Source organism: Lycorma delicatula, chromosome 12, assembly GCF_047948215.1.
Source record: "Lycorma delicatula isolate Av1 chromosome 12, ASM4794821v1, whole genome shotgun sequence".
Taxonomy (NCBI): Eukaryota; Metazoa; Arthropoda; class Insecta; order Hemiptera; family Fulgoridae; genus Lycorma; species Lycorma delicatula.
In genome coordinates, this window is record NC_134466.1 from 48,852,998 (window position 1) to 48,877,635 (window position 24,638).

General features: G+C 29.4%; 1 protein-coding gene across 1 annotated transcript in view; it reads left to right on the forward strand.

The window, feature by feature from the left end:
- The first annotated feature begins 1,132 nt into the window (after positions 1-1,132).
- Karybeta3 (karyopherin beta 3) overlaps positions 1,133-24,638 on the forward strand; it is a 62,706-nt gene continuing 39,200 nt past the window's right edge. The window contains exons 1-8 of the mRNA XM_075380730.1: positions 1,133-1,246; positions 8,826-8,975; positions 10,313-10,539; positions 12,454-12,550; positions 14,070-14,174; positions 14,468-14,593; positions 16,027-16,238; positions 23,092-23,214. Coding sequence (XP_075236845.1) covers positions 1,166-1,246; positions 8,826-8,975; positions 10,313-10,539; positions 12,454-12,550; positions 14,070-14,174; positions 14,468-14,593; positions 16,027-16,238; positions 23,092-23,214 — 1,121 coding nt within the window. The 5' untranslated portion in view covers positions 1,133-1,165. The remainder of the gene's footprint in view (positions 1,247-8,825; positions 8,976-10,312; positions 10,540-12,453; positions 12,551-14,069; positions 14,175-14,467; positions 14,594-16,026; positions 16,239-23,091; positions 23,215-24,638) is intronic.

Genomic DNA, 24,638 nt, shown 5'->3' on the forward strand with positions numbered 1-24,638 from the left:
TTTCAAGATGTTTCTTAAACAAAAAAATTTTAATAATTCTTGGTTTTTTGGTACCTCTTTGTACTTTCTTCTACATTTCTTTTAAATGCACTTTGTATTGATTTACAGGTGCAAAATATTTTCTTCATTTTTTAAGGTCTTAGCACTAGAGGAAAACTTAAATATTCATTATTTTCCTGTAAATAGAATGGGTTACCATTAGCTATACACATAATTCAATTTAGGGTTCGTTTATTTTTATATAATAATCTATTAGAAAAAAATGTATTTTATAAACTTAAAAAGTAGTTGTCTTAGACTACAGCTACTGAAAAGTTTATTAATAAATTATCATTGTAATGTACTGGTGGCTAGTTAAAGACTCTACATTCATTTCTCCTTCATATAAATTTGGCGATTTGTTAATTGCTAAATCAATCTTAGATTTAAATTTGTTCTTATTTATGTAAAATGGGACCTTTTATTCACTTGCGTTTCTTTTGTTAATAGATCTGCAAGTTAAGAGATTACACAACTAAGTTATCATTTTATTTTGGTGTTACCATTCACTAAAAAGCAAGTTTGCCCAATGCATAGAATACAATTATTTTATTGTTAAAAAAAATAAAATAATAAGAATTTTGTTCAAATAAAAATTACACTTAAGGTATTTAAGGGAAAATGTTAATTCGAAAATTCGGTTGTCCTTAAAAAAAAATAGAAAAATCATAATTTAAAATACCCGCTATTTATTAAGCTTTCGTGCCTGTATGATTCACGTTTATATTATTTTGATATCATTCGCACCAACGTTTAACATGTTGAGGCCACGCCTCTCCATATGAAGCAAAAGAAATCGTGAAAAAAATGTTGTTCTACAATAAAAGTAAGCATTTCAAGATGAAATAAAAAGAATTTTTGAAATAAACAATTCACTAGATTTGGTTATAAATTACTGGTATCCGATCTGCTTGGTGAACTTATTTTTGTATTTATTGCTAAAATTTACGTTTAATTTCATCCCTAAAAGTATGAACTTTAAAACTCTGTTTTAAAGTAAGAAATTAATCTATCTAAACATTGTATGTGATAATTTTTTATTAATTTTCTATATTTTTATAAACAATTACATTATTGGCACACCTGAGAAAATTGGCTCCTTGTTCTTTTCGTTCTTAGGGTTAAAATGGCGGCAGATCAGGAACAGTTTCAGCAAATTTTGAAATCGCTTCTGAACACAGACAACGATATCCGGATACAGGCTGAGGTAATTAAATTATATAGTATCTAGTGTTTTTTATTAGAATAACTTTGTGATAATTTGAGTCGTTAAAGGGAGGTAATTATGTCTCGTCGGCATGTTGCCACATCAACCTCGTGTTGTCTTAGGCACAAGACGTAAATTGATGTATATCTTTTTTGACAAATGTCATTGATACAGTTAATTTTAATATATTCTTTTTGAAAGTTAAATCTGGATTATTTTTTAATAAATTGATTATTTTTGAACTTTTGTTAATTCTTCCATTTTAAGTAGTGCTTAAGTAATCCAGAATGCCTGTCATTTTTTTTTTTTTTTTGTTTAGGACTATTGTTTTACTGGTTCAACATTGTAATTATATGAATTAATGTCATTTGTTTGGTATCTTCTAGCAAGATAATGTAACCTCTTGACGTTAATAACTTAATTGTAAGATGTCACTTGATTTTGTTAATTCACGCCCACTAAAGTACATTTATGATTGTTCACTGTCGGCTATTGCATTTTCTTTGTTTTCGAAATGTTTCTGTTAACGATAGTATTTATCGTTAGTCTCTATCTAAGTTTACCGAAATCGTAATTTTAATAATTTTTCCCAATTGCTGATTGTGTAGTAAAGTTGATTATTTTCATGTAAGTTTTTAACATCCAGTGAATGGTACTTGTGTTAAGTATTTATTTTGGTATAAAAATATTTTAATAATCATGAACTATTGTAGTTGAGTACAAGTCTAATTTTTTTTGGTAGCTGTCTAGTATGTTTAGGAGTACCATTTGAAGATAGGAACATTATTTTTGCAATAGTTCATTTAAAATTATTACACTTTTACTTATTCTTTTATGTGTATTCATATTGGATATCTTGTGTATTATCTTAAAAAGTGCCAGGTATATAATTTTATTTTATGTTTTGACTTGAATTGAGATCATATTGCATTAAGCAGACTTAGGGAAAACATATAATTTTTATTATAGAGTTCTTTATAAGCAAAAGTCCTTTTCATCTAAAAATTGTAAAAATAAAGTTACATTTCCAAGTTTTTTTTTCATACAACATAGTTATTATTTTATTGTGATGGTTTTTACATATTAAGTAGGTCATTGTATATTTTTCAAAAGTTGTAAGTTTTAACATTGAAATGATTGACAGCATATGCTGGGATTCAACATAGGTGAGTGTAAAATTCACCAATGAAGAAATGGATATTCCTACATAAGCCTCTTTGACAAGTTCAACTATTTCAGTGATTTGTTTCTCATAATTTTTCATTTGCATTGTGGGTTTGAAATTTAATAGAAATGGGACAAGTACAATGAAAGTTAAAACAAAACACTTATGAGCAATAATAAGCAAAGTTTTGATTTAGAAAAATTAACTACAGTTTGTTATGAAAGTGTATTGTCCATGTACCAAAGAGAAGAGAAAGAAGAGTGATTTTAATAGTAGAAAGGGAATCTTTATAGGTTATGGTAAAAATACAAAAGAACTAAGAGTTTATTTTCCAGATATCAATGCAGTAACATTAGAAATAGGTTATTTTTGTTCCATCTAAACTGAATAATTTCTTGTTTTTTGATTGTAATGTCAGCTTAAAGAAAGAAGAAGAACCATCTGAAGTTTAAAACAATTAAGGATATGACTATAGATGAAAGTTTTAAAGCTAAAAGAAGTTCCCTGAACATGATCATACATAGTCCTTTTGATAAAAAACAAGCTTCATCGTAGGGATCAACTGCAGCCTCCAGTTAAGTATAATAGTTATGAAACTGTCTTTGTTGGTGTGGCCGACATTGAAGAACCAATATCATGTGAAGCTAAACAGTCATTTTTTGCTAAGCAGTGGCAGGTCTCTATGGAGTGAGTTTTCAATTACTAGAAAATTATAGATGGGACGTTATTGATAAGCTAAAAATATTTGACATAATTTACAGAAATAGACAAGATAATTTAATTTAAATCTAGGTTAGTTGCCAGAGAGTTCATGCATAAAGTGTCAGTATATGAATGTATTTTCCTGTTTGAATGTATTTATGAATGTATTTTCCTGTTACCAAATTAAATATAGTTAAATTAATTTTAGCCGTTATATAAATCTTAATTGCCCTGTTATGCAAATTGATGTCTTAGCACCTTTTTGCATGATAAACTGAAAGAAAATGTGTATGTTTACCTGAGAATTGCAATTTACCAAATGAAACTGTGCAGACCTAAGAATAAGAAAGTAATTGTTATTGTAAAATTCTCCCAAATTCTGGTATGACAAATTTAATGAATCCATATTTCAGAATATTGTTAGATCAAGTTATGATTATTTATATTTCAGATTACCCTAATGTTTTAGAAATTTATGTTGATGACTTATCACTGGCTGAAATAAGCAAGAAATTGTTTTTATGAGTGAAAGGATTAAGTTTAAAATGAAAAATTTGAGTCAAATTTCATACTAATTGGGTATTACTGTAGAACAAAGTTTAAAAGATGGTGCGATAACTTGAGTCCAAATAACTAGAAAATGTATTAAAACAATATGTTTGATTTTAAAACTTTTTCTACTCTAATGAATAATAATTTTAATTATAGTTATTACCTGAGAGAGAAACCAGAAAATAGAGAGGTAGAAAAGTGTTGAAAATTAATAGGTTGTATTGCGTATGTGATGTTAGGCAGCAGACCAGATTTGTGTGCAAGTAGTAGTATTCTAAGCAGATACCAAAGTTGTGCTAGTAATGATTTATTAATATGTGTAAAAAAGTAAAAAGTGTATTAGGTACATTCCATTAAAGGAACTCTTGATTTGAAATTAGTTTATAGTAAAAGTTTACTGATGATATCAAAGGTTTTTAGATGCTGACTGGGGTGGTGACACCACTCACAGTTGACATTGTTTTAAAACTTTTAATTGTATTGTGGTGTTCAAAGAATTTGTGTTGCTCTCTCTTCCACTGAGGCAGAATATGTAATCTTCTGTTAATGTCAACCGAGGCTTGTTGGTTTCAAAATATTATAATAGAATTAGATGTGACTGATTGAAGTTATTTAGTTCTATAGTTGAGGCAACAGTGACTGACATACTCACCAAGCCTTTCAGTAAAGTGTCATTTGTAAGATTAAGAAAGCTAATGTTTAATGAAAAGTAAGAACTGATGTTTGTTTTTTTAACATATTGATTGAGAGAGGGTGTTGTTTAGAGTCTAAATGTTTGTTACTATCATTTTGGTTTATATTGATTGATAGAGATGGTGAGCATTGATAGTAACAGTAGTTTAAAGAAGAAAAAGACAGCAGTGAAAAAGAATACGTATAGTATATATGAGAGTTCTTGTTTGTGTTATTAAAGTTTAGCTTAATAAAATTAAACTGCTGTTATCATTGAGTATTTATTTAAAACATTCAGCAACAAAACAATTAGAAAGAAATAAAAATAACAAAATGATGAACTAAGAATGTTACAGACCTTAATACAGATTAATAATAATTGTAATAATACTGTAGAATAATATGAAATATGAAGGGTAATATATTTAGGTGGTATAAATTCCACAATATGTTGAAGAATTTTTTTAAATTAGTAATTTTTTCAAGCAGGTATCATTTTGATACTCCTGCCACATATATTCAACTGAACATATTTTTAACTTTTTGATAATTGGTCCAGCAGTACTTGAATAACAACAGTGCAAAAATCGTAACTGATTTGATGAGTCATGTTCCTCCGTTTCTAAATTGTTAGACTCATGACAGTCTTTTCTTGAACAAATCCATGGCTCTTTACCTCCACTGTATAATTTCATTTTCATGCCCGTTAGTACATAAGTGTGGATTGTGTAAAACACCTTAGGTTTGCAAGAATTGATTGAATAACTTTCGTTATTATGAATGTGACTGGTCAATTGCAGTGAATTCATTTTAGCAAATACAGAACTATATGTTTATGAAAATAGTAATGAATGAAAGCTTCAACTCGCATGAATAATTTCTTAGAAATGGAATATTATAAATAAATTAGTTATGGTGCAGTGGCTGTGGTAATGACGTACCATGCGCCAGCTATGACTCATTCCATCCCATACTGAGGCACATTTATACTGTTTCCGACAAAAATGCAGATTCTGCCACATAACATAAAAGATCTGAGATAATCACCTTTTTCACTCGTATCTGCATGCTTCACTGATTTTGTCAGGGTGACAGGATGGTTTATAGTTTTAAACTTTTTATTAAAATGGTTGCTTAAGTCCCAGTATGTAGGCAGTTATTGGTTGCTGTTAAATTTCTTTAATTTTATTGACCCATCTAGAGCCAGTAGATAAACGTGGGTCATATGCCATACTGTTAGTAAAGTTTTAACAGTAATTACTTTATAGCATCTAGTGAGCAGTTAGGTGGTTGGTTATTTTGAAAGCCCTCATACAAACTTTTCTCTCTGATTTGAAAGTTTGAATTTTTGTTTAATATTCTTTTTAATTGAAAAATGAATTCTATAATTTGTAATTTCAAATAAATGAAACTTTTATTTTAATCATAATTTTAGGTAAATATTATTATAAATTAAATTGATCCATTTGTCATATAATTAATTATTTGGGTATTTTAAGTTTTAACGGTGCAAAAATTGAATTTAGTTCATGTATAGTGTGATCCAACTTCAAAGCTGTTCATAAATTTAATTATTGTCTATCTTTTTATTTTTTATGATTACATAATAGAAGATTTAAATACTAACATGGCTTCAGTATATTTATTATTTTTTTTACTCTAAAATTAGTTGAAAAATAAAATTAATCTATTTTAAATAGAGAAAAAAAGAGCTGAAATTCAGCTCTTAAAAGAAGAGGTTTTTACATCTACGAGTAATTCAGGATAAGTTGTTTATATTTTTAAAAAAAGCTGATGTAAGGTACTTATTAAATTGAAATATTATTTTTTACTTTTTAGTGTATTTTTTTTAGTTTTATTTTTTTTTTGATGAAACTTTTTTACTAATTTATTTGAAAGCCATTTTATAAAAAACTGAAGAGATCTACATAAAATTCTACAACCGAGCATGAGCTAAGGTCTCTAAAATAAAAGTGGAATTTAATGTTTTTGAATAATTTATTAAAATTTTAATTTGGGAATGTACTTAATTCAGTTAGCGTATAGAGTCAAATAAACAGACTGTGTGTAAAAATGTTCAGACAACCAATTCACAAGCATCTCCTGAATGCATCTCCTAAACCGTAATGCATATAAAAGAAACTATTATTCCAGAAAATTATCAAATTTTTCTCTTTTTTGACATGAATGTCATATTGTCAAGAAAGAAGTAAGTCTGACTTATCTATTTTAAGGAACTGTTTTTGTACTATACAGATCCAATTGTTAGATTACGACCACTCTGTCCAGGAACTAACTGCATTATGATTTAGGAAGAAATTTTATTTAAATGGTAGTAATGTCAGAATTTCTTAAACGGTATGTTAAAATTAATTATAAAAGTATTGAATTAATTTCAATAGGCAAGTGCTTATCTTAAAAAGAATTTAATTGTGTATTTAAATGTAATGCATGAATCATATTGTGAAATTGATAATATATAATTGAAAATTTATATTAAGTAGCGAGATATCAGTTTCTTTATAAGGTTTAACGTTCAATTAATTGTATGCTAATTATTATTTGTTTTTAAGCTATTTTTTTTTATTTCTACGTTTTTAACTATTTATTCTTGACAAATAGCTGCTGTTACGATTTATGAAAAGCCAGTAAAGGATTGCCATAACTTTTCTGACTTTGCCCTTGACATATTATTATTTCAAATATAGCTTGAAATAGTGTTTTTAAATATTAATGACTTAATTGTACAATATTTAATATAAAAATGAAAAAAATAAAACTTCATAGTAAAACATTTTAGGTCCCATTTTAATCCCCTTGACCAAATGACCTTTTATTCATCAAAATTGAGTGATTATCAACATAATCTGTATTTTGAGCGTAAATATTTAGTAAAATGTGTGGGGCACATTTGATGACCCCTCCTTGTTTGACAGCTGCCCCAATGGTTTTAATAACAACCACAACTTAAAAACCTGATGAAGTCTGGTTTTATGGGACCTCTTCTTTTTTTTAATTTCGTATGTATATTAATACCTACATGCAGTTGGATTTTCAATCTTGAAAATTATTAAAGTTCAAATACTAATGCTTTAAGGATCATTCTCATTCTTCAGCCCTTTGTTTTTGACTGAAAATTGATTTAAAATTTGATGAAAAACTCGAGCACCAACTTTTAAAACAAAATGAACAATATTTTATGTAGTGTTTACTGCGTTCTGGTAGAATTTGTATGTGATATTGTACTAAAAAGGTCCATTTCTGTTCATGTGTCAGTTGAGAGTACTGTTGTTTGTGGTGTCATTCCTTCTTGTTTACACCTTTCTCCTGTTTATATGAAGTGCTGTTGTTTCTGAAAGTAAAGTAGTTTAGTAGTTTACTAGATATTTTTGTTTTATTACTTAGGACTAAATGAAAGTGGAAATTTTGACTATTTTCAAGAGTTGTCATGATTTTGGATTTCAGAGCATAAAAAATTTATTGTTGTAGACCTAGATTGTGATACTATACTGCAAGAGGTATGCTCAGGAGAAAGTCAGAACAAAGAAAAAAGGAAAGGAATTGACAATTCCTTTCCTGTCCTTTTCAGGACACTTCATGTCCTGTTGTTCTGATTTAGATATTGAACTTTATGTGCCAGAATACTTAGAATTTATCATGTAAAGGATAATTATTGTTAACTATTTTTATGTAAATTTTTTCTATGAAAATTTTTGAATTTTATAAATTTTCAAGTAAAGCAGTTTTTATTTTTTTCAATATACTTTGATGTGATATGAAAACTGAGAAAGTTATAAAGAAAATACAATTTTTCTTTCCTGTGCTACCAACAGTTCAGCTATATCTAGATAAATAATTTTACACTATTTAAGTGAATATTGCAGAAAATTACTGGAGATATATTAACCTACAGTATGGAATTGGAAGTTTATTAATGCAACACTGTAATGTATCACAATTAGCAATAAATTCCCAACATTGCGCCAATACAACATTTGTACATTCCATTGAATAAGAAAGAAACCCAAAGCTCAGTCGTAATGGAAATGACTCCGCGGTAAGCTAAACATAATAAGAATAACTGACAAAACAAAAAAATCTGTTCTGAGAATGTTCATACTTTTATTTATGACAAAAAACTTCTATACTTATGACAAAAAAAAGATTCTGAATACATTGGTTTTATCATTATTTAAGTTAACGTAAAGAAAGGAAATGTGGATAAAAATATTTAAAAAAACACATCAATAAAATCTCCATATAATTTAGAATTAATAACAAAGTAAAGTGACATCACAAAAAAAATGTATACATAATTTTGTACTGTTGCATTTGTGCAACATTGGGAAGATATGTGTTAAATATGCAGTTTTTATGTTATTGGACTTATTTATTTTTAATTCAGGCTAGCAAATGATTTGTGATATATTTCTTTAATGTTTACTTATGTTTGAAATTATAGCGATGTACTAAATTGTTTTGTTACAGGAAGCGTACAATGCCGTGCCTGTTGACAGCAAAGTACTGTTACTTCTTAATGCAATCCAGAATGACACAAAATCTGAAGAAGAAAGACACATGGGGACTGTCTTGCTTCGACGACTTTTTTCAACTCAATTCATGGAATTCTACCCAAATGTAATTTTTGTATTACTGTTAAACAATATCAATTCTTACAAATTCTTTTAATATATATTTCTGAACCAGCCGTGATACAGAGTTTGTGTATGGTAGGGTAGTGGGCAGGTGCTGCTCCTGTGTTAGAATTTTTAATAAGATTTATTTCTTGATGACATCTTTTATTTTAATTGATAGTTTTGCTTTGTTGTTTTGTATTTTTTTTTTTTTTTATTATTTAAAAATTGAAATTTATTGATTATATTAGTAGCCAAATTCAGTGATTTTTATTTTCCATTACAATTTTCAATATTATTTATTTTGATTACTGCATAATTTTTGTTATAGTAGAATATCATAAGATGTTCAAAATATTCAGATGATATCTTCTGCTATGAACTTAACAGAACTTAATGTTAATAGAAATATATTATTTCTTTTAACATTCTACACTAATTTTTTTTCAAAAGAATTTTCAGGAGAGGAGTACACAGCTTAGTCAATTTGCTCCTCTCTCCAGATATAGGAATTTTCTTTATGTTTAAAAAGGATTGATAATGTGATTTTTTTTTTTTAATTTAAAGCAGTAATTTAGTGAGTACTGAATTAGTAATTTAGTGAGTATTATTGAAATAAATTAATAAATAAATGTTTAACTCTTTTAAAATTAAGAATGTGTAAGGTAACAATCCAAAATATGCAGAAGAAACTTTTTAGAATTTAATTGAAATTAAGAAATAAAATATAAAAAGAAAAATATTTATTTTTGTAACTAATAAATTAGGGATAATAACTATACTTGTCATAAAGACATGTGCTGTAAATATCAGGATTGAACCATGAACACGCAACAGTACATTGAAAAATCAACAGTTACTTCTTGTAGGGTTTAATATATATTGAAAGACATAGTACTTGGTGTGATAAAAAAAGTATCCGACTAAGGGTCATAAAAACAAAAATCCTAACCTATTTAGTTCAGTGATTTTCTGCTATAAAATAGGTCCCTCGTGATGTAACACTTATCCCAATAGTGTTACCATTGGTGGAAGCATTTTTCAAAATAACTTTTAATGAACTTCAAAAGTCTTGTCGAATTTCTTTTGATCTCTTCTCTGTCTCTGAATTTGTTGTATATGACATTGTAAATAGTATCAATTTAGGAAACAATTTCCATGTCATTATTTCAAGCATAAGGTACCGTAACCAACCTGTCTTGTATTATCTTATGTGAACTAAGTCATTCGTGTAAACTGTGATACATTTATTTATTTTATTTTTTTATACTGTTTGTATTATTTTACTTTTTATAATTTGAGAAAAATTTAATATGTTAATTTTCTTTTGTATTTTTATAGTTACCAGTCGAAGACCAAATACAGTTGAAAGAAAGGTTATTAGTGGCGATACGGTCAGAACAATCAGATTCCATCCGTAAAAAGATGTGTGATGTTACTTCAGAAATGGCAAGAAATCTTGTTGATGATGATGGAAATAATTTATGGCCTGAATTTTTACAGTTTCTTTTTCATTGTGCTAATGCTCCCACTGCTGTACATAAGGAAGCTGCGCTTCGCATGTTTACGTTAGTATTTATGATATAATGTAATATTTTTAAAAGTTGATGTTGCTTTTACAAGAACTAATTTCCGTTTTGATTTTTCAGGCTTAGTGTTACGTAGCATTTAGATATTAAAGTTATATATTTCTTTATTATTTACCTGTTGATTTATAAAAAAAAATTCTGTCAAAATGTTCTGGCTTGAAAAAAAAGTTGTCATGCATTATATGTGCAGTCGTTTTATAACTTTTCCTATTGGCATGTGTATTGCAAGTAAAAGTTGTGCTTGCCAAATGTAACTAATTTTTTTTTAAATAGTACATTCTCTAATCACGTGAAATATTAGTATACGTCTAAAAGTTTTAGCAGTGGGGTGCTCTTTAATATAGGACAATTACTATTCAGAGCTCCCCCCACTGACTGCATTTAAATATTTTCATTGAAGGACAAAATATTCTTATCGATGAAAGACCTGGTGAAAACTTCATTAGACAACCTTAAATGCCTTCTATTTCTACATGAAAAATTTTTTTTACCAAAAAAAAACTGAAAGTTGATCGGTCATCCATTAATTTATTTAAATACTACATGATGATGTATAGTCTTTTATTTCCATATCTTTTTTTTTAGTTCAATTTATTTTTTTGGCAGTCATGTTTTTTAATTTTTATAATTGCTTTTATTATTTAATTATTTGTAGTGATCAAGGGTATTATAATTTTCTGGGATCAACAAGTAATGACTAAACTCTTCAATATTAGAAAATATTTGTTCTGATTTGGTTCCATCGTGATTTTATATTGTACTAGCAAATATCCCGTTTAAATTTTGAAAATCGGAAGATCGGTTTCATAGTTATAACATTTCTGAATAATTATGATCCTGTTAGATTGTGTTTGATAAATGCAAAAATTAGCCTTCAACCTACTAACAACTACCCTGTTTCAATTTTGAAAATTGGACAATTGTAGAAATATAAGAGCACCCCATTGTACCTCTCAAAACAGCACCCTGTTTGTTACCAGTTAATGGTGATGATTGGTCTGTGCTCGCATTACCTCCATCACTAGCATTACATGCAGTCTCCATGGGAAGCCCATAATTTTAATTCTGTTATTTTTGTAATATTTTTCATTTGATTGAATCATTCAATTCAAACCCAGCGAAGACAGTTCATTAATTCATTAAAGTTTGTGCTTTAATGATAAATATATATATAGCCTGTGGCACTCGCGTAAGGATTCCAATGTGGGGTCGTACATCTAAATCGGTTCAACTGTTGAGCTGCTACAATAGAACAGACACACACATACATACTCTAATTACATTACACTCCTTTTTGGGCAGTTGTGTAAAAAGAAAACCTTTCTGAAAATCAGTTTCAGAAAAAAAATACATTGTAAACTATATTTTTTTAATTCTCTGTTTCGCAAACATTCATTTTTTAACTTGAAAACTTTGTTTACCTGTACGTGTTTTAAAAGATGTTCTGTGTAGACTTATCAGTGGTCACGTTGCACGTAGAAATAAATTCATTTAATATAAAAAGTAGATTAACAGGATAATTATTAATGTTACATGCATAATAAACAGTAATGTGAAAATGAATACTCCTTTAAAACATCAATAAGGTAAAACAGATTTTCAGTAATAATCATGAGGAAAAATACTATTGACTAAGGAGAATATGTAATAGTCAGTTTTTTTTTTTTAATAAAAGAGGTCTGCATAGCTTTCTTTAGGTGAAATATTACATGGAAAGGGGTAAGTGCCATTATAGGAAATAAACATTAAGGTTGTGCAACTAATGCAGTGTTAGTATCCACAGCAAAGTTTAAAAACAAGTTTATATTATGATAGTAGTCTGTATTTAATTTTTCAGTAGCCGTTGTTTATTTGCTACATGTTTATTAATAGTTGATATTTTGTTTTCTTCAGGACAGTTCCTGGAGTATTTGGCAATCATCAGACCAGTTATTTAGTATTAATAAAACAAATGTTACAGCAATCTTTGCTTGACACGGCTTCTTATCCTGTGAGTATATTAATTAAATCTTGCATTTAAATGTAATGGGTTACTCAATTGTGTGGTGATGTTTCAGTTTGTCTTATTTATGTAAGTTGTTCATGTTGATGGATTCCACCTCATAGTCTACCATATGAAACAAACGCTCGTTAAGCGCTCTATATACAAGATGTTATCCAGAAAACAGCTTCCAAAAGGCTATTAAAAAAAAATGTACTCATCTAAAATTTGTAGTTCTGTTTGAAGAACCAATTTTAATTTTTTTTATATATACTTCCCATCATTGTTGAGGCTTTTATAGAATATCACCTGTGACAAACCATATTTTAACAACTTGTATAACCTTCCCCTTATTGTCATGGAACTGTTAGCCAGCAAATAAGATTTTAAGACAGAAAAGCAGGTAAGTCACGTGCAATCTTCAGGTTAAGTGGAGTTAGTCAAATAGTTCTCAGCTGTAGGTTGTAAAGAGAAGTGTGTTGTGACAGCAGCATGTGGGTGAGCATTGTCATGAATGAACGTGTTTTACTCAGATAAGAAAGCTGTATTCCTTGTTCTGGATCACACATGATTCGATTTATTCAAGGTTTTGCAATAGTCATCGCTATTGATTGTGCAGCCTTGTGGCAAGAAGTTGACAGACAAGCAAGTCATTTTTACTTTTAAAACACTGTGCACATGATTATTTAAATGGAAAATTGATGTGCATATTTGTCTTTCTGAACTATAAAGTGTGTTATTCATTTCAGGGTTGTCCTCTCCCCAATGAATACAGCTCTATAGTCGCATGTTTTCTGTAGTTAAAAAATTCCACCGCACACACCATTGTGATTTTCTGTAAGCCTCAGATGCCTCGTGAGCACAATTTCTGATAATTCTCTTTCTCAAACACATCATTGTAAAGATTGGAATGTGAAATTTAAAAAAAATGTACAGAAAGAGATGTGATTGTGTGAGATCATCTCTTTGCTTTAATCTTATCAGTTTCACGCACCAAATTGGTAATCAAGGATGGTTATAGTTAGAGATGCTTCAACCCTCTTTTGGTAAATTATATCTTTCTCATTGTTTTTCCTTATTCATGATTGCTTTTTCAATAGGAGCGTGTTGTATATTTTGGTGTGATTGTATTTTTTATTACATCTGTGTTGTATAAAGACTAGGTAGATAAACTGTACTATTGTATTGTTTGGATTGGTGGTGAGCTTTTAGTGGGGATTTTAATTTTTGTGGCTTTACAAGAGTTTACTACCCTCCAGTTTAGGTGATGATTGGGAAAATTAGGCTTATTGATTTTGTTAAACATATTTATAACATAATACCCTCTTATTTATTATTCAAATTGTCAATCATCCTTAAGTACTGAAATTTCAGGAAAGTACTTTCTTTGGATCTTTTATTTTTGTTGTAATTGTTTTATAGTTAGTCTATTTTTACTTATTTTTTATTGTTTTTAATTATTATTAGTTCCATTTTCAAATGATTTATTAAAACTTTAATCAATGTATTCTGTTTATTTTTTCTTTAGGTAAGATTTCAGGCAGTAAGAGCAGTATGCTCATTTGTTCTGTCACATGAAAAAGAAGTTACTATTCATAAACATTTTTCTGATCTTTTACCGGCTGTGATAAGAGTAAGTTGATTTTATTTTAATCTTATTAAAATATTAGTTGTTTAATCTTAACAAGACTGCATAAAATTGCTTTTTTTGCAACAGTTAGCTACTATGGTTATTGTATAGAATAGAGAAAAGTAATTTCCAAAAGGTTACAACTGCGATATCAGTACGGTTACAATTGCTAACTCACAGATGGAATGTGATCACTATTTTGGAAGGTTTTCCTTTTTTTAGTAGACATATTTGTGTTTTTTTCTTTGCCAAAAGATGAGAGATTGACTTTTATTTTATTTTTTCTGTCACTGTAGGTGGTGGTAGAATCTGTAGAACAGCAAGATGACGATGCACTCTTAAAATGTTTAATCGATCTTAGTGAATCAACGCCAAAATTTTTAAGACCACAACTTGATAATATTATACAGATGTGTATGAATGTGAGTATAAATTTTTTTTGTAATCTCATAATGGGTTTTTCCATGTATTTGCATGTGAAGTGAGTTGTTTCTTTTTGTTTATTCTTTTGTTTGCATATGTATTTATTTATTTAAAAGATTTGTTAATGATTTTCTGTCTTTGGCATTGAACCTGTAGTCGTAGTTCAGCTATCATATTTCTTGCATATTTCATTTTCAATAAAACAAAAATCTAGATTTTAAACTATTCTGCAATATATTTGTGTGAAAATATCTGCTGAGTACATGAATATTTGGTTTTGATTTCAGCAATATGTATTGGCTGCAATAGTAGTGATTAGTTTACAAAAAATGCCTAATAATTGACAGTAAAATGCCCCTTTAAAGATTGTTTTTTGTTTTTTTTTAATATGTAATTTTTTTTTGTCAGTACTGGTTAAGTTATATAATTTATTAATAGCTGTTAATTATTACGGGCTCAATTAATTAGGTAATTTTTTTTTCCTTTTTAAAAAAAATACATAGTAATTTTTTAGTGATGTAATTTAGCGTTGGTTACAATTTAACAAAACAGTTATTCGATCTATTAACTAATGTCTCTTACCTAGTATTAATTTAGAATATAATCACTGTTCCTTTTTAAATTAGACGTAAGATGAAACATAATTAATTCATCATTAATAATTTTGGAAATACAAAGAAATATATAGAAAAATGTTGTATGTAAAACTTTTTTAAAGTAAAAGTTAATACTAATGAACACTTCAATCTAATATAGAGGATAATTGGTCAGTTTACCAAACTGTTAGAATAAGAAGTTTTGATCATTCCTATGTTGGTCACATCCAGGAAGTTTTGACTATTACAAAGTATTTTAAAAGTGTTTTTGGAATATTTATAATATATTCTATTTTTATTTTATTTATAAAAATTGGATAAAAGCTTAAAATATGTCAATTTCAGAAATTAAAATTTTTTCTTTATTTTACTATATGATGGTTAAAATAATACCAGAACTTAAACTAATGAAACATTAGTTTCCGTTAGTAACATTATTCATTAGTTTAAGTATAGCTAGTTTTAAAAAGGAAGGAAGATACTCTTACTTTGTTGATACATTCTTACTTTATACTGATGGGTTGTGTGTTAGTATATCAATTCTTAAATAAAAACAATTAAATTTTACATTCTCATTTGTGTAATTTAAAAAATTAAATACTACAAAAGAAGTGATGATGGAGGTACCTCCAAAAATGCATTGTTCAGTTTAAAATAGGAATTTATATCATTAAGGTAAAAATATAATTTTCATTTTTTTGTTTGGGATGAATCCATTTATTTGTAAGTCATATAAAAAGCAATAGAGTTCATAGTAAAACATATATAATCTTAAAAAAGGATAGATAAGTGTGATATCTTTTACAGTGTTTTTTTTTTTTTTTCATTATGTTTAGGTACTGACAAATGAAGAGATCGAAGACTCTTGGAGACATCTTGCATTAGAAGTAATGGTAACATTATCAGAAACAGCACCAGCAATGATGCGTAAAGAAGCAGGAAAATATATTCTTGTATTAGTACCGTTCATATTAAAAATGATGACAGATTTGGATGATGATCCTGAATGGAGTGTATCTGATGAAATAACTGAAGATGATAATGATAGGTTTGTAGTTTAATTTTTGTACTGCTTGTTAATAGACTTTTGGGTTAACTTATAAAATTCTTTTTTAAGTAGTGTGACTGCTGCACTGTATTGATTGGCTATTGCTTAAAATGTCTGCACCCCCTGGAATTGTAGCTAACTTGAGTGATTTACAAGAATCAGTCAATCATGTTATGGTATTATGTAGTTTTTCATTTAATTCCCAGGACCCTTTACTCCTTAAGTTAATCTTGAATATGGTACGTAAATAGTGTAGTTTATAATCATAACCACAATCTGGATTTTAATTTGATTTATGGCTAATTTTTTTCTGTATGAAACTGCTTCCAAATGAAAAGCCTTTATCCTAGATTTCACATTTTCTGGAGCAATAGTTTCAACCAGATAAGTATTGTATTTAATTATATTGTAAAAGATAAATATAGAAAGTAAATACTGTTGAATAATCTTGAAAAAGAATATTAATATATGCTTTTCATCCTAATTTTTACTATTAATATCTATTCTAATTGAATGAATTCATGTATCTACTGTTTCAAAATTCTAACAACGCAAAATTTTTAGTATTTTACATGAAGATGTAAGTTGCATCAGAGAGCTAAAATATTTGTATGTTAGTAAAATTTTGATTGTAATAGAGGAGACTGTGCTTTCAGATGAGAACTTGTCTTCTGTTGTCAGTTAAAAAATAAAAATTTCTATTTTATTTTTTACTCCAATATTTTACTGTAAGTTTGGGAAACTACAATGGAGTGGGATAAAATTTTTTACCACTAAAAAAAAGAATTGTTTACTTCACTTACAACTTGTAATAGCTTAAGTTTGCCTTATCTAAGAGTATAAACATGCAACAATAAATTTTTTCAGCAATTGTAAATTTTTACCACACTTGCGTAATACAGTAGCTGGCTTAATTTTAAAAACTGGTTTTTTGCGCCATTATATGGTATTTTTTTGTTTTTTTATTTATCACTGAAATTAGTTTTGATGAAACTTTGAAGGCTATATGAATTTGTAAAAATAAAAATTTTTGTTGCATTGCTTTTGCAAGTTAACATCACTTGATTGCTAATGGCAGTTGTATTCTACAAGAATTGAAAAAGGCCTTAAGGTATAAATAAATGAGTACTACAGTACTAAAAAAAAAATATATATATATATAAGCATCACAGATGGTGCAGGTATATAAATTTTGATTATCATTCTGTATATGCAGAGCTGTATTCAGGGTGAGTATTAAATTTATGAATGAATGTTATGGTGTTGGCCCCCACCATAACTGTAGTACAAATAGTTTGGTGTTTGCTGAGATTTTTGTTGCGTAGATCCCAGTAATCTACGATTTAGTTGCTCACTAAATACATACAGGGTCTGGCATACAAACCTGATGATTTTTTGGGGATAATAATTAAACTGTGTTTCGTACTATTAACACATTTAATATATCAGATTAAAGAACAATTTTTGCAATTTATAGTGTATTACTTATATATTTTATGTCGTCCAAATGTTTTCCATTACTCCTTACACCACTTAACCTCATTCTAAAAGTTGACATTGCTTGCTCAATCGCTACTTGTGGAACTGCTTCAATGTCTCCTTGAGTTCTGCAATTGACTGTGGTCGACTACTGAAGACTTTATGTTTGAGATACCCCTACAGAAAAAAATCACATGCAGCCAGATCAGGTGAATCTGCTGGCCAAGGAATGTCGCCAAATCAGGAAATCAAATGTCCAGGAAATGTTTCTCGCAGAACATCCATTGCGATTCTCGTCGTATGGGCGGTAGCACCATCCTGTTGAGACCAAATTTCATGTCCTTGAAAGTTATTCAGTTTCGGTCACAGAAATTCATTCAACATGTTTACATACCGATGAGATGTTAACTGTTACTCAGCGATTTAACACCTCAAAAAAATACAGGTCAATTATACCGAACTTACACCACACTGTAACATATTGACTGTAAAGTGGTTTTTCAAGAATTTGCCGTGGATTATGCGAAGCCCAATAATGGTAATTTTGTTTATTCACAAATCCTGACAGGTGAAAATGCACCTCATCACTTAAACGAATAATGGCATCCTGGTGGACATTTTCGAGGATGACCTCGCAAGCTGCTTTGCGAGACCCCAAATCCTTTGCATTAAGTCGCTGCACTAACATCATCTTATACGGATGGAATTTCAGGTCGGCATGAAGAATTCGTCGTACACTTTGATCAGGAACGGTTCACAGCAGCATGTTTCGCTGCTGAACATCGTGGAGACCAATAACAGCTAACCTTACAGTGTACAGTGTTTTCAGGTGTTCTCACAGTCCGTTTTCGTCCTGTTGGTTTCATTTTTAAAGAAGACGATGCGTTCCTAAAATTCTTCATCCGCAACAATATCGTATTCCTACTAGGAACAGACGCATGTCAATTTAAATTGAAATGTCTGCGAAATAAACGCTGTGTTACAATAACAGAGTCATTATTTTTAAAATAGGCTTCAATCACAAACGCTTGTTCACCCGATCACGACATAGTGGCTACTGAAATAGCATGAATAGACCTGTCTATGTACAACACTCCTGCCTTCTTATTGACAGTGGTGCCAACAACAATTACTACAAAATCGTCAGATTTATATGCCAGACCCAGTACTAGTTAATATTTAAAAGTACAGTTAACCATCATCCCCCCTCCCCGATTATCGCAACCCTGGATTATACCGTGCTGCTGTGTATATTAGATTCTGAACGATGCTTTATTGCTCTTAATTTAACAAAGAGTTATAAAATAATACAGTACATATTCCTATTTCCTTTTAATTCTCAGAAATAATGATTACATAGGCCACCACACAAGCTGTACTGTGTGTTTTAATTTGTGTAAGCCTAATCTTCATGAAAAAAATCTTGTAGGTACAGGTTTTTATAAACAAATGTTTAAATTATCTCTGCAAACATACATTCTATAATAGGAAATAAAAAAATAAACTGATAAGAAATAGGCTTTTATAGTTAAATAGTTCATTATTGACCAGATAACAATTAAGGCAGTCATATTGCCTAGTCAGCCAGTAACCTATTGTCTGTTATATTGATGACACAGTCATATTATGTACTGTGTAAAATTTGCGCACATTTTTTATCTATACTGTACATATAGTATCTATATAAACAGTATTGTACAGTGTATAGTTCACAAGGATATGTGTTGTAATGTTGCTGGTGTGCAATTTAGTAGTTAAGGTTTTAAAGTGTAAAGTGACATTTTTATTTATTTACTATTTTACTGAATGTGATGAAAAACAAATTTTTAATGCTCAAGACTATTTTGTTGAGTCGTCAAAGTACCTTGGAGTTATATTAGACAGATCGCTTACGTATAGGGCTCACTGTCAAAGCACACGAGGAACAATCTTCTGAGGAAACTCCAAAGCAGAAATGGGGAACTACGCCAACCATCCTGTCGACGACAGCTAGAGCTTTGTGCTATTCAACAGGCGAATATGCATGTCCGGTATGGAACAGATCAACACACACCAAAAAGGTTGATATAGCGCTGAACGAGACCTGTCGTTTAATAACGGGATGTATGAAACCCACTCCTATTGAAAAGTTGCACCGAGCGGCGGGCATGGAGAAACCTGGAATACGTCGATCTGAAGCCAAGTACATTAAACGGTTCAGACAATCTTTCTATACACAACATACAATGTACCAGACTACCCTCTTCGAGACTGAAATCAAGAAAGGGATTTTTGAACTCTACATCTATCGAGCCCTCTCCATGGTTCCCAAAAAGGGCCCCAACACCTCCGGGACATACCTGGACTGGCAAACGTGGGTGACTTTAAACCGGCTTCGAACTGGGGTTGCACCAACCAGAGTTAACCACGCTAGATGGCGTAAAATAGAGCCTAATCACCTAAACTGCGAGTGCGGTGAGATTCAGGACTCTGAACATCTCCTAAAGTGCACCCTCTGCCCAACCATATGCACACTAGAAGATCTGTGGCAAGGAAATGCTTCTTGGGTTTCGGTGGCACAATACTGGTTGCAAAGGTTTTAATGTCTCATCACTCGGACATGAAAAAGTAAAGTAAGTGTTGAGTCCTGTTACATTTTTTATTTAAAATGTGTGACAAAACTAAGAGGAAGTGTGTCAACCTTTCTTCAGCTGAAAAATATAAAATTATTGAAGGCCTAGATTATGGGGCATTTTCTAAAAGTATAATGACTCAATACGGGATAGGAAAAAGTACAATTTCAGGTATAAAATCTAGCAGGAAAAAATAAAAGATGTTTGCCTAAAAATAGTGTGTGAAATCAAAAAAAAATACTCTGAAAAACTGCTGAAAAATGTGAATCTAGAAGACTGTTTGTAAGTGGTATCTAAAGCAAAGGTGTGCAGGAGTTCCAGTTCAAGGTACTGAACTAAAGCAGCCTGCTGAGAGGCTTGCAGAACAGTTAATAGAAAATTTTAAGGCGAATGACAGATGGCTGTGGCATTTCCAAAACAGCCACAGAATTAGCAATGTTAAATTGTATGGTGAAGCCTTAAGTGCAGACAAAGAAAGCGTAGCTTCATTTCGGGAAAAACTTCAAATAACGATTACAGATATACAATGGCAATGAGACAGGCTTATTTTAGAAAACTCTTCCAAAAAACACTCAGGCTTTTAAGGCTTTTAAAAATGAAAAACTCATGCTTGGTAACAAAAAATGAAGCAAAGGCTCTCTGCTCTTTTGTGTGCTAATTCAGTGAGTAAGGATCAACTAATACCAGTGATTGTTGGAAAATCTGAAAAATCACAAAACTAAAAGATCTATTTTTGGTGAATAAAATGCCCTTTCATTACTGCGCATCAACAAATGCAAGGTTTACGCAAAAGATTTTTTCATATTGGTTTCATGAAAAGTTTGTACCTAAAGTGTATAGGACTCAAACAGAAGATCTGAAAGTTACTAAGAAAGATGTAAAAGCATTACTCTTACTAGATAATTGCCCAGCTCATCTGGACCCATTGAAAGTTGTGATGGGAAGATGCCCAATACAAGTTCTCTTATCCAGCCAATGGATCAGGGAGTGACAGAGGCTATAAAACAGGTGTTGGTTATTTTGGAAGATGGTAATGAAATTATTAATGACACCCGTGGGTAGCGAACACTGAAAAAAATTGATTTGTACAACATAAGATCGGCAGTTTATAATTTTTTTAGAGGCCTGGAAGTCTGTAAAAATTAGAACTTTAGAATGCTTGAAAAAAAACTGCTTGCCAATACAGAAACTGAGATAGATTTTCAACAACTAAAGTGGAGTATGAAGACTGTAATTGGAGAGACTGGCTTGCGAGTTACAAAGATGATCCTGATATGAAAGTGCTTAGCAAAAAAGGAGATAGTAGACGAAGCAATTCAGGAAATAACAAACATTATGGTACTGAGAGTGATGAAAGTGATAAGGAAGAAAATTTACAGAAAAGGTCTAATGTTACGAGGTTGGGTCAATGACATTCGTGATTTTTATCCTGAAATCAAATGATAATTTATTTTATGAATTCTATGACCACTTTAGATCTTTTCGCTCTGTTGTTACAGAAAAATAAAAAAGTCAGAAAATCAGGAAAAAATTAATGACTTCACCAAAATTTCCACTTCAAGTAGAGGGCTGGTAGGTGGTGATGATGCGTCTACATCTTCGGGAATACAGCTAATAATAAAAAACATGGATGATGATCTAGAAATGGTGTTACATCAAATGATAGACTACAGCAATTAGCAAGATGTAAAAACCATCTATATAAATTTATTAATTTTTTTGTTCTTAATATGCAAAGTTCAGTACAGTAACTTTTTTTTTTTATTTCTTTTGAATTGACATTGAATTTTTAGGTTCGGTTTTAAAATCATTAATGCAAGAAAGTTTGTGTTTTTTTTTTGTTTTATTAATAAATAATTACTTTGATTTATGAAATTATATACAGTACCATTATTACTTATTTGCAACTCTGGTGTCTCTTATGGAAAGACAAAATAGAGTACCTGCAGTATTTGATTGAATTTTTTGTAATCAAAAGGCTTCTGTATCCATATACAGTACTAAATGTACGCCATACTCGATTGCCTACCATATTTACAGTATTAATAATTTGTTACCCCCTCGCTATCCATTTTTCTGAAACCAGTTTTGCTTTAAGAAAAGCTTCTTTCCAAGGTTTTCTGACCAGTAATAGTACTTTATTTTGGAAGATTTAAAAAATTCCTCGATTATCAGAACTTTTTAGTAACTGTGAATTGGTTTTCCCCCCATTTGGTTCCAATAATCGAGGTTTTACTGTACAAAAAATTAAATTAGAAAAAGTTTAAATGTGTTATTTTTCTAAATTATATGTTTTTGCTTTTAATTTTTGTTAAAAAAAATCTAAAGTATGTATTTGTAAATAAAAGTTTAAATTCAAGATATGACAAAAAATTTTGTTATTACTAAAATTTAAGAAAACTTACATTTGTTTTCCATCATTATTGTAAAATATATACGTATAAGTGAGCAATTTGTTCTCAATCAATTAATTATTAATATGATAAAAACTGTCTGGACCATTAGTGGACCTTCAGAATTGTTATTAACCAATACAGTTTAGAGTTGTGTTGTGTTTGTGACGGATGGTACAACATAACTTAAAAGGTCTTAAAAGGAAAATTAATAAAGAATATTTCTATACTTTAACTTTAACTTTTTGAATATACCTCTATATTTATTGGTTTTGTGTGTGTTAATTATTTTAGATATAAAAAAAAATATTGGAGCTATTTTTTACCACTTGCAGTTCTGATTCTTATTAATTTATTATGTTAAAACAGCAATAATGTTGTGGCAGAATCTGCATTAGATAGATTGGCTTGTGGACTCGGTGGAAAAACGATACTTCCACAAATCGTTGAAAACATTCCATCTATGCTGTCCAATCCAGATTGGAAGTACAGGTAATTTAGTAATTATTGTATTTGTAATTTTTTTTTAATTTTTCCCCCCTTTGTTAGGTACTTTTAAATTCCATTTTGTTTATTGTTACTTTTTATCCAACTGTACACTAATGATATTTCACGCTCAAGAGTATCCAGTGGAAAATGTATGAATTCCTTGGAAAATATAATTGTAATTAGTATGTTTTTACGTAACATTTATTAATACATAGGAATGCGCATCTTTTTTAAAAATGTTTTGGCAGTTTTAAAAAAGGATGTATTCAGAAAATTTGTTTGAAGAACTTGAAATATCATCAATATCTTAATAATTGTGATATAGAACAATTAGAAAGAAAAAAATTCTATTTTTCTTGGACTATTAAATTGAGCTTAATTATACATGTATTTTAAAATGTGTATAAAATTGAAGAGAGAAGTTATTATTCGTGGTATGAAGTTTTTTTTATTTAGTGTGCCATATAATATGAGAAATGCTGTTAATTTCTGAGCCAAAATTATTTTGAGTAGATGCCAATTTTTCTAAACTTAGTATATCAGTTGTTACAAAATAATAAACAAATAAATGCATGAAATAACAACAAATCAATTATAAGCACTGACAGGCTTTCTTCATTGAAACAATTGTGATATTTTAAAAAGCTAAATGGTTACAATAGAAAAAATATGATGTTGACACAACATGACTTCCTTGTACACCTATTAAATTACATATACACATTTTTTTCTGCACTTCATTAAACTTTTTTCACTTGAAAGTGAGATATGATCGTCCAATTCTTTAATAAAGTGAACAGTTGCACACATTTACATTGTGGTGGACACCATATTACATCCATCACAGTTTTTTTGTGGTGTCTATCAGCATTTTATATTGGTTTATACATTAATTTTGTTTCACGTCGCTCAAGTAATTATGTGGTGCAAGTAAGAACATGTCGGATCTGTAACTATGGACACATTGGTTCAAATCAGACTTCACATATATATTTTTTAGTTTTTTTTAAAATTTAAATATATTGATTTATTAACCCCTGTAAAAATATTTGAATTAAATGAAAAATACATAAAATTTTATTTCGCTAATAATTTCTGATTTTTTTTTTCAATTTTGTTTTATTGTTATTCAATTATTTATTGTAAACTTTTTTTTGCAATCAGGGGTTAATAATTATTAATAAATAGTATAGTTAAATTAATTTCTCAAACATTGTTACTGCTGATATATTTTATAAATATTAAAAAAAGCTAAAAAAAAAATTGAATAATGAACCGATGTGCCTTTTCCTTGTAAGATCCCAATATTTCATTAATTAAAATTTTATTTGGCTATAACTGATGATATCGTTGAAAAGCTCTCAATGAGGATTTATTACTGCAGTTAAGAAAAAGTCCAAAATCCAAACTTGTTAGATTTTGGGCTT